Genomic DNA, 11,589 nt, shown 5'->3' with positions numbered 1-11,589 from the left:
TACTTGCTTGATTATTTGATTTATGGCATGCTAGATTAGGACATATTAGTGCTTCTTATATTAATAATAATAAAAAAAAAGAGGTGGAGAATATATCTTATTTAATGACTTTTTTTGTGAAAAAAGAAGGAATAATTCATGAATTTACTTTATCCTATTCACTTGAATCCAATGGAGTAGTGGAAAGAAAAATTAGAATATTAAAAGAAATAATGAATGCTTTATTAATAAGTTATTCCTCACCTAATAACCTTTGGGGGAAGCTTTATTATCTGCGTGTTATCTACAAAATAGGATACTCTATAAGAAAATTGATAAAACACCTTATGAACTTTGGAAAGGTTATACACCTAACTTAAAATATTTAAAAGTGTGGGGGTGTCTTGCTAAACCAATTGTTCCTGATCCTAAGAAATGGAAAATAGGTTCAAAAACTTTTGATTGCATGTTTATAAGTTATGCTGAAACCTACAAACTCAAGTTTATAAGTTTGCTTTAGCTTCTATACATAAACTTGTTTTAGCTTCCTGAGACATAATTTCTTCTATTAAAGTATTAATTGCCTTAGGTTTTATGCATAAACGTGTTATTCATCAAATGGATGTTAAAATAGTTTTAAATGGAGACTTGAAAAAAGAAATTTATATGGTTCAACCTAATGATAGTATTGTTTCTGGTCAAGAAAATAAAGTCTGCAAACATCTTAGATCATTATATGGTTTAAAACAAGCTCCCAAACAGTGGCATGAGAAATTTGATCAAGTTTTGTTGAATGATTGTTTTATCTCTGTTGAAGTTGATAAGTGTGTATATACAAAATGTATAAATAATGGATAAGTGTGTATATACAAAACGTATAAATGATGAATCTATGATTATTTGTTTATATGTGGATGATATGCTTACTTTTGGTACAAATTATGATATAGTTGTAAATCAAAAACTTTCATTGCCTCTAAATTTGATATGAAAGATGTGGGAGGCAAATGTGATTTTGGGAGTTAGAATCATAAGGAAGAATGCTAGTCCAATGCTATCACAAGAGCATTATGTTGAGAAGCTTCTAAGGAAGTTTGGACATTTCAATGTCAAACCAGTAAGTACCCCTTATGATCGTAACTGTCAATTAAAGAAAATTAGAGTCTGAATATGCATAGATCATTGGGAGTCTGTTGCATTTAGTGAATTTTTCACCAACACCATCTGTATCAATGCGTTGTGATTGCCAAATGGCAATAGCCATTGCAAAGAATAAAACTTTCAATGGTAAGAATAGACATATTTGTCTGACACATAATGTTGTTAAGCAGCTGCTGAAAGATGGAACTATTTCATTGATTATGTGAAGTCAGAAGTGAATTTGACCAATTCTCTGACTAAACCTTTAGAGAGAAAACTAATAGATGAAACATCGAGAGAAATGGGACTTGAGCCAATTTGAAATTAACAGTGATGGTAACCCAACCTTTGTGATTGGAGATCCCATGAAAAATGTTCATATGGGTAATAACAAGTCACCTGTTAGTTCTGATAGCACTATTTATTGTTGTTCCTTTCTATGGTGTGAGAAGTGCTAGACTGCATTAATGAGAGGATGAGATGAAATCTCTTAATGATATTCATATCCCTTATGGGTGGTGTATAAATTGCAGTATACACTTGATGATATCACCTATATAAGTGTAGAGTGGGGCTGCTTCTATGAGATTGTGGCATAATCTCTAGAGCACTTATGAACTACCAGGCGCGCGCATGGCCTATTAGCGCAAAACGACATTGACAACAAGATCTGTGGAGTGTTATGAGATTGATGAGAAATTAACATACAAAAAATAATTTTGGTTCATAGAAACAAAAGTTTCACCAAATACTCTATATGTTAAGTCTTATTAATTTAGGTCTGGTTCATAGTCTAAAAGATATCAGATTCGAAACATATACACTAAATTTCTAAATCCAGCAATGAAAATCTTTTGAAATCTGTGGGGGATTATTGTAAAATTAGTTTAGATTTCAAAAGGATTTTATGGTCATTAAAGATTTTATGGTCGTTGGAGATTTTATGTTAATTAGAGATTTTATGGTCATTGAATATTTTATGGTAATTAAAGATTTTATGGTTATTAAATATTTTATTTATGAGATTTAAATATAATATTAAATATGATCGTTATGATTTTATTTCAAGATTCTTATAACCATATATAGCGGTCAGTTTTCCACAATAAATAACATTCGTCTTTACAAAGATATTATCTCGCATTCTTTCTTTTTTATTCTTTCTTCTCTCTGTGTTATCTGCTGGGTTATAAATCAGAGATAAATTCTTGTTATCCTGATCCTGATAATTAAATCCCAGAAGAACCTGTTTAATTCTGGGGGATCACAAAATAAATCCTTAAGGACAGTGTTCAACACGACTCAGGTTTCATTATTTTACCCAATATTTCCAACAGCCAAAGCCAAATCTTGAAGAAGAGTTTCAAACTCCACAAATCGTTTTTTATTCAGAAAATAACTGTCCATCACATTTTTGGAGAGGGTAGTTATATCCTCTCAAATTCATTGCACCTGGACAATTAAATTAAGTTTTAAACTTGGATCTTACACTAAAATAAATAAGTCCAATACTTAAATAATCTTAAAACAATACAAAACTAAACTATTTAAGTATGTCAAATGCAAATAAATCCCATATATAAAAATACACTTAGTGGGTTGTCCAAAAGTTTACTTTTCCAACTTGAAAAAATTGATTAAATATGAGTTAGATCCTTCTTGCATATTCAACCCAACTTGATTAGATGAAACTCTATTGGCCTTCAATGCATTTTGAGCTTCCATTCCCTCTAACATTCTGCCAATATAAATTTAAAGTAACTCCTTGAATTTTTTAGCTCTCAATCTTGTAATTGGTCCTTCAGGTACTGCTACATCTTCCTTTGCTCCTCTTCTCTTACCATCTATACTTGTGCTTACATTAGAGTGTTTCTTCCATGGCTAGAATCCAAGGACCCAATTTAATGGTTCATATTAATTTTAGCAGTATAACCTATCATGATAAAGGAACAATTGACTTGGGATGGATTATTAGGTCAGAATTGTGGGGATTTTTCCACGTGATTTTGTTGAAGAAACTAAAGGAAGAGATCTAACTACATATTAGTGTCCATAGGAAGACGTCCTTAACCACTCCTCAAATTATAAGATTTATAATGTATTGTGACTGGGGATTCAACCATCAAGAGTTTATTTGCAAGAGTGTCAATGGCCTTTCTTTTAAGATCAACCTACCAACTATAAATGCACATGCGAGATTGGAGATGCAACATGAAGATTACAATAATGTCAGAAGAAAAGTAGAGGAGTTGATGAAAGAACTAATACAGGGAGAGAAAGATAACCACTTCAGGAACAAGCTCATAAGATGGAGAAAATTAGCAGAAAAAAGCTATTGGATCACAAATGGTTCATCATTCATGAATTTGAAAAAAAATTGTGAAACAATTGCCTTTACCTAAAGGGATATTGGCATGAAAAAGCTAAACATTTATGAGTTTTAGCAATTTCATCCAAATCTTTAATTTAGGCATCCCAGGCCAAATTGTCAAATGTTTTTAGCAAATTTGTCCAAATTCAAATCAAAGTTGAAAAAGTATATCCATATTGATATGGCATAAACATGTCATTTTTTATTTATTTATTTTTTGGTCTATTGGTCATATGAGATAATAATTTTTTTAAATAGATGTATTGACATAAACAATTCAAACATTTATAAAGACTTTAATACTTAACAAAACAAGCCAAATTATCAAATATTTTGTTAGTTTTATTTTAATCTAAATGGTATTGTAATTTCCTAGATTAATAACTTCCTAAATTAAAAGAAATTTGATTTTTAAATTATGTTTTCCTTAGAAAATCTAGGCCTGAATATTAAGGATGAAACTTTAACACACCCCTTTTAAAGTTCTAATTTCTCTTTTTGTACGGAATCATAAATTCCACTATGTCGTAGTGTATTTATCGAATCAAAATCGAAGTATGGAAGCTCACTCTATGTTCAAGAGTCAAATATTTATAAATTTGAATTTTTTTATAAGTAAATATTCGATAATCTCTTATAAGAAAACCTAGCCTCAATTTCTTTTTTTATTTTTTTTTTAGAAAATTTGAGAAATGCAAAGCATAAAAAAAGAAAATTAATTGGAGATTTTTGGCATTTTTAATATGGAATATATTACATTAATCATTAAAGATAAAATTATTAAAAAATTAAAAAATTTAATTAGTCAGGCTAACCATTAAAGTTTTGGATTAAATTATAAAATTATCTAAATATTTAAATATTTTATATCAATAGACTTTTTTTAAAAAAGAAAATACACGTTCATTGTACCGTGTCAGCATGGATGAACTTTTCCTAACTTTTTAATTTTAAATTTAGATAAAATTTTCGAAATATTTACAAATTTATCATGTGGCGTCAAAAATTAAAAATTTAAATTAAATCACTAAAACTTGTAAAACATTGAGTTAATTGTCAAAAATATTATATATTTTTTTATTTTATTATAATTATATTTTTTATTTTTTTTATCAATTAAATTATAACTTTTCTAAAGTTATTTTAAATATATCCGACCATTACTTATACCATTAAAAAATTAATAGAATTATCACGTCACTTGTCACGCCAATACTATATCACCGCAGCATATCAACAAAATTTTAAATTAATTATTAAAAATTCTTGTACTTTATTTTTATTGTAATTTTACACTATATTTTATATTTTTGCTAATTAAACTCTATTTTTCTAATGTCTAACTAAATGCACCTATCATTATTTCTATAATTGGAGACTTATAAAATTTATTAAGTTACCTTTTCACTATTAAATATATTTAAAAATTACTATTTATATTATTATTTAATTTTTTTATTTTTATTAATAATTTTATAATAATAATTTATTTTGATCTTATTTTGATTAAAATTATTATCAATCGATTTTTTTTTTAATTTGTCTGGTATGCCTACTATTTAGCATTATTTTTAAAACTATTAAGAAAATAATCTTATTAAATATATTAGTTATGAAATATTAAAAAATAATTTAAAATAATATTTAATATGATTCAGTTTAAAAATATTAAAAATAGTAAAATAATTTTTTAAGATGTTTTTTAAATTATTCTTTTAATTTTAAAATATAATACTAATTCACCACTTTTTTAAATTATACTAATATTTAAAGTGAGTTTAAAAAAATTAATAATATATAAATTAAGTATTGAAATGCTTAATCGGACTTGGTTAAATAGTTTAAAAAATATGTAATTCATTTGAAATTATAAATTCATTCTCTGTTCCTTTATCTCTTAAAAAATTTATTAATAAAATGATAATTACCAAAAAATTTATATTTTTAATTTTATTGTAATTTTACTCTAAAATTTTAAATTATTATTAATTTCACTTTAAAATTTATTAACGTGATTGCTACGTTATGTGATATTAACGTGGCGAGTGACGTAACAATTCTATTAATTTTTAATAGTACAAATAACGATAGATTACTATTAAAATTTTATCAAGTAATGGAATTGAATTCATAGTAATATATTATATAATATTGAGGTCTTCTAATGAATTAAAAGGAGGATAATAACATATGTAAAATATAATCTCAAACTTTACATTTTCCTGTTCCTGTTACAATTGGATCACTCAATAACTGTCGGATACAAAAACATGGAAGAGGAGCATGACTTTTTAAACAGTTTTCTTTTTACTTTTATTACTCTTCACAAAAAAAAAAAAAAACTCTCTTAACGGATAAAAAAAGAAAGTTTTGATGATAAGTTACTAAGGATGTATAAAACTGTATTGTATTAATTTGATGATAAGTTACTAAGGATGTATAAAAACTGTATTGTATTAACATTAAATACGGTTGAAGAAGTATACAAAATAAAAGCATGTAACGTTTTTCCATTTTCAAACCGAGTTGAGTTTTATATGAAGAAAAGACGGTCCTCTAGAGCAAGAACTCGTTCCTTGTCACTACTCTATGAATCCATATACGCTTTCACAACATCCAGTACTGGAGCTCGACATATTGGACATTTTCCACTATTCCATTTCAGCTCATGAGCACATTTGAGACAGGTACACATGTGCCCACATCTGAAAAGTATATATTAGTCTATATGAGATATTGCTCTTGATGCTAAAAATTTGATTGGATAGTGATTTCTTCACGAAATTACCTGTACAAAAATGAGTCCACCTCCATTTCATAGCAGATGCAGCACTTGCGTCTCTTTGTTGCCGTATTGGATGTATTCATCTCTACCTCTTGAACTGTTCAAAAAAAAAAAATGGAAATGACCAACTTTTTATTTTGATATTTATAAGCAATAAAATTATAAATTGATATTGTGTTTATTTAATTTTAAAATTTCATTTTATATTTTATTTAAATCTTTCTTTCTATTTGGATGATATCTCCCTTTTTTATGAAATTTTATAAATACAACCCGTAACTTTACTTAAAAAAAAACACTATTTTAACCAAACACATAATTGTTTAAATTTTTAAAAGCTATGTTAAGTCAAACCCGGTCTTTGTCTACTTTAATTACGAGGAAAAAGGAAGAAATTCGAATTTCTCAGTTCACCTGGATATGCATCCTTCTTTAGGTTCTTTATGAATTCAGCTTGCACCTCCATGCATGTCTGCATCGATCTTCTCAGCTCAGACATTTCAAGCTGGAGTTGCTCTATATGCTCTCTCAAATTGTGTATTAGATCCATTTCCTGTGAATCCAGTCATGTCATATTCATGAAAAAGGAGTGGGGAACTTTATGTCAAATTCTCTGAAGGAAATAATGAGAAAACTCACCATTGATGTGTTACTCAAGGAGGAGAAGAGTTCCCCACCCTGAGTTGGAAAAAGTTGTTGTGAAGGTGCAGTTGGAACTTGCTCAGAATCATCAACTTCATGATGATGGCTATAATTCCAGGAGCTGCATGGGGAAGGAGAATTCACTGATGGTGTGCTTTCTTCTTCATCCATTTCTTGTAATATTTGTCCTTCTACGTACTCTTCTTCTTCGGCCTCCTCTTCTCCTTCTCTGCCTCCTTCATCGGTGTCGTGATCTACTTCTTCTTCTGAACTTTCCTCATCTTGTCGTTGCACATGAGACACCATCAATCGATCCATTCTCTGTCGAAAGTCACTTGAAAGACATTTCAACACTGCTCTTCTGCATTAGTGATCTCTAGCATCAGATTTTGCATTTTCAGCTATTAATTCAATAAAAAAGTAAAGGGAAAATTATACCTTTCAAGTAGCTGCCTTATTTCATTGTTTTCTGAGGCAGTAGTAAGCATCTCCTGATACCAAGCCTGCCTTCTATCTTCCCAATAACTTCGTGGGCGAGCTATATCAGCAAACCAGTCATAATTAGTTTCTCTAAATTCCTGCTGGCCAACAGTCTCTTCATCATCCATCTCATTCCCATCCCAGCTATTCAAGGATGGTATTGATTCAAAAACTTCTCCTTGATCGAAATTATTACCCTCAGGGCTTGTTCCCTGCCATATAACATCTGAACTTGAACTACTTTCTTCATGAGTATCTTCTTCATGTATTTCACTTGTGTGTGACGATGAGTTGCCAGCTGATGACGCAGTCTGCTGCTTAGGAGTAGAAATGCCTTGATGATGACAATCTTCGATAACATGATTGAGAGTTGGAAGCTCCCTATTATCGTCAATGTTATTTTTGGACTCTTCGGCATTTCTTCGAGTAGTTGCCGCATAACTCGAGCTACTCGTGGCTTGTTCAACACCAGCACTGAATCTCTCCCTATGTTGAATTCAGATTGGGATTAGTACAAACAGGAAAAAGCTGAAATGTTTGCCAACTCAATTAAAATCCTAACAACCTCCAATGCTTAGCCCTTCGTTTGAAATTAATAGAAAACTCCATTGCAGTACCTCAGATTCATGATGGTGGAACGTCGTTGTGATCTATTTTCATCAGATGCTATTGTTGATGGAATTGACCGTGATCGTTGTTGATCTTGAATCGCCATGCCACGTTGCAAGCATCTTATCCGAAGCATGGACTACAGATAAAAAGCATACAATTTATAGAAGCAAAGCATAAAGGAGAAAAAGAGCATCGTTTCACGAATGCTTTCAAGTAATGAATTTTTTTTTCACCTGAACCCGACCACGTTGGGAGAATCTTGAAACAGATTGGCGCTCTGCTAGCGAGACGAGCTCCCTCTGCCGCTCTTTCTCCATTTGGAATAGCAAATCGTTCAAAGCTTGTCTTCCTTTTATCTTCGGTAAACTTGTAACACGTGAGAGGGCTTTCACCTCTGCCTGATCAGAACCGTAGGAATGTCTGCGCGATGGTGGATCGCCGACACTATTCCCCTGCTTATGGTCAGCAGACTCAGATGTTAGCCTTTTGATTATGTCTGCAACTCTAACTCTCTCATTCTCTCCTGCATCTGAGCTCTTGAAATTCACCGACGAATGTGAACTCTGTGCATTTGAGTCACAATCTGCCACTGGCTCCTCATTCGCATCAGAGTTGATTACGTCAGACTGTCGTGGTGGTTCTTCAGCGACTGATGATGGGATTTCATTGTAGCTAGAACCAGAACTTGTCGGACTAGCTCCTGCAGCAGAATTTTGATTGTTCTTCAAGCTATTGGATCGATCCATTTTTGGCTCAGGTCGACTTAGCCTTGCTTCCCATATCTGCACCAGCGAAGAAGCTCCAATCTTGGAGCTTCCTGATAAATTTTCAGGTTGAGCAACGGAACGTTGAGAGTTATAAGAAACTTTTTCAGAAGATGATTTCTGCGATGAAATTAAGAACTCTGCGTCCTGACTTTGCCTTTCAATTATTGAAACCGTTTCTTGAGCTTGTTTAGCTGCCCAGCGATACTGATTTCTTGCCGGCTTGCAGCTCACCGTCGAAGACTCATCAACCTTCTTATTATTATCATCTTGGTTCTTGGTCAAACATCTCAGACGCTGACGATGACGATGATTGCCATTATTGTAAATATTATTGCTAGAGTTAATGAACTGATTCTGCGAATGCTTATCAGAAGAAGAACAAGAGGAAACAGAGATGCAAGCCTGGAGATTATCTCTGACCGATTCCTTGCGATTTTTCTGGAAAGCTGCGTGTGTAGCAGAAGCAGCAGCCCTGGCATTGGTCTCTCTGCTATTTCTGTCGCGCCTGTTATGTTCCTTCAAGACACAGCCAAACGGCGAAGAAGAAGCAATCTCAACCTGAGAAGATGCCATTTTTTTCCCCTTACTAGGATTGTTTGAACCACAATGAATGATCAAACACATCCAATTGGGTGCAAGACACTGCAAACGGGATCAACCCCATTTTGAAGGAGGGGAGGATTCAGGAAAAGCTCCACCAACGGAATTCCAGCTTTGCAGAATTGAATCAAGTTACAAAAACAGAACCCAATGGAAACAGAGGGGACAGAGCCTATACTTGTTTTAGAACAGCTAACTAATAACCTCTAAGAATGCAGATAAAATTCCATACCTCGTCTCCTAAATTTAGAACACTAAGCGCAACAAAGTGACAGAGAAAAAGAGCCAAAATACTCCTGAAGTGTTGTATTTGCCCAAAAAAGGAATGGCGGAAGAAACAGAAAAAAGGGAAAGAAAACGAGAGAAAATACCCAGTAATCATGAAGAAGAGAGAAAGAAAATTGAGAGAAATGAATTAAGGAAATGAGAGGAAGATTGAATTAATAAAAAGGGTTTTGTTTGGTGGGGGTGAAAAGGAAGTAGACGTTAAGAGTTTATAGCCGTTGAAGGAAAGAAGCCTGGAAGTGGTTTTGCAGAAAATCGAAAATCAGCAAGAGCGTAATTGCGATGACATCATATAGAAAGATGCCGTGTGTGAACCAACTTCACAAAAATCTTAATTTTCAGTTTTAGCTGATTTAAAATATGAAAATCACTTTAATTTCATTTTTATTTTTTTTGTAATTAGTAACCTTGATATAGTGCATGTATTTCATTTATTTCATTTCATCTTAGTTAATAATTTGCAATATACCTATCTAAGATGGGGTTATATACAATTTTTTTTGAAAAAAAAAAAAAAATCTTTTTTAATTCTAGATAAGATTTCGTTGTAGAAAATTCAATATTTTCGTTGAATTCTCCTTCTTAAGAAAAATCAATACTAATAAATATTTTCTTCAAACAATTTTTTTAGAAAAATAATGTATAATTATAATACTTTACTCCCATAAAAAATAAATTTAGTTTTTTTTATTCGTTCTAAATCATAGATTATTTTTCTTTTTAATATTTTAATTTATTTAAAAAATTTGTTAATTTCGAAAATAATTTAATAATGTAGTAATATCAGTTTTTTTTTTACTGCAGGATTGCATTGCATAGCCTATTAAACAGGGAAAAATACCACAGTGAGGGTTCAAAGTCTTGCTCCAAATAGTATAATAGGCAATAATATCAGTTAAGGGTATATTGATAAACAATATATATAGAATTTATTATTTTAATATATTAATTATATATTTTTTAATATATATATAAAATAACTATTCTGGCCATATTTTTTATTTAGTATATATTTATAATCATATCTAATGTTTTCAAGATTTCCACTGTCTGGTTGTTTGTATTTCTGTTATGCGTGCTGTATAAATACCTCACTCACGTTAATAATAATAAAATGATCTTCTTGAGTTTTCATGGTATCAGAGTCACAAAGGTTTAACAGCTTCGGAATCAAGTTGTTCAACAGAAGAATCAGCTCCTTCAGTCCTCCTCTAGTATGAACTCTAGTATTCAAAATGTCTCTTTTTTTTTTTTTTTTTTTTTTTTTTTCTGTCAAATCAACATCCTTTAGACTATATAGGATGAATGAGTATATTAAATTGAAGAATAAATAAAATAGATGAATATAATATAATTAATATAATGCATTTTATGTATTTAGCTTAACATCGTAGTTTTTATATATATATAGAAATAAAAATTAATTTATAATAATTAAAGTATGTGATATAAGTAGTGTATAAAATTATTTAACACAACGAAATAATAACATATAAGAAGCAACGAATTTTAAAAGAAAAAATCCTACTAATTTTTATGAATTAGAAAATTAATGTTATAAATTTTTATTGAAAGTATTATATAATCTTTTTATTTAATAATTACTAGTGTTTTTAAAAAGCTATTTGAGTCTATTCTAATTTTATAACATTAAATTTTATGTTGGACATGAAAAAATTCATAAAGTTTTCAATTTTCACATATATATTCTAAATTTAAAATTTTGGATAATAAAATTATTTTTTTACACTTACTTTAATTTTAGCTATTAAATTCAATTAATTTTAATAATTTTATATATATATATGAGGGAGGGATCCCAATTAAATTAATATAGGCCAAGCAACTCCAATACAATCTGCAATTAGCAGTAAGTCAGCCGCACAGTCGGGATTATCCAACCACACAAGTTCAGCCTCTCCTGCCAC

The 11,589-nt window shown here is 30.4% G+C and overlaps 1 protein-coding gene across 1 annotated transcript; it reads right to left on the bottom strand.

Moving 5' to 3' along the window:
- Nucleotides 1-5,912: 5,912 nt before the first annotated feature.
- Nucleotides 5,913-9,925, bottom strand: LOC110603464. The gene is made up of 7 exons (XM_021741198.2): nucleotides 8,243-9,925; nucleotides 8,015-8,145; nucleotides 7,356-7,883; nucleotides 6,915-7,278; nucleotides 6,690-6,828; nucleotides 6,279-6,372; nucleotides 5,913-6,195 (listed from the first exon to the last, which is right to left on the bottom strand). The coding sequence occupies exons 1-7, from the start codon at nucleotides 9,398-9,400 to the stop codon at nucleotides 6,078-6,080; spliced, it is 2,532 nt and encodes an 843-aa protein (XP_021596890.1). The 5' UTR covers nucleotides 9,401-9,925; the 3' UTR covers nucleotides 5,913-6,077.
- Nucleotides 9,926-11,589: the final 1,664 nt, after the last annotated feature.

Source organism: Manihot esculenta, chromosome 16 (assembly GCF_001659605.2).
Source record: "Manihot esculenta cultivar AM560-2 chromosome 16, M.esculenta_v8, whole genome shotgun sequence".
Classification (NCBI taxonomy): Eukaryota; Viridiplantae; Streptophyta; class Magnoliopsida; order Malpighiales; family Euphorbiaceae; genus Manihot; species Manihot esculenta.
The sequence above is the reverse complement of the archived record's forward strand: the minus strand, read 5'-3'. Positions and strand labels throughout refer to the sequence as shown.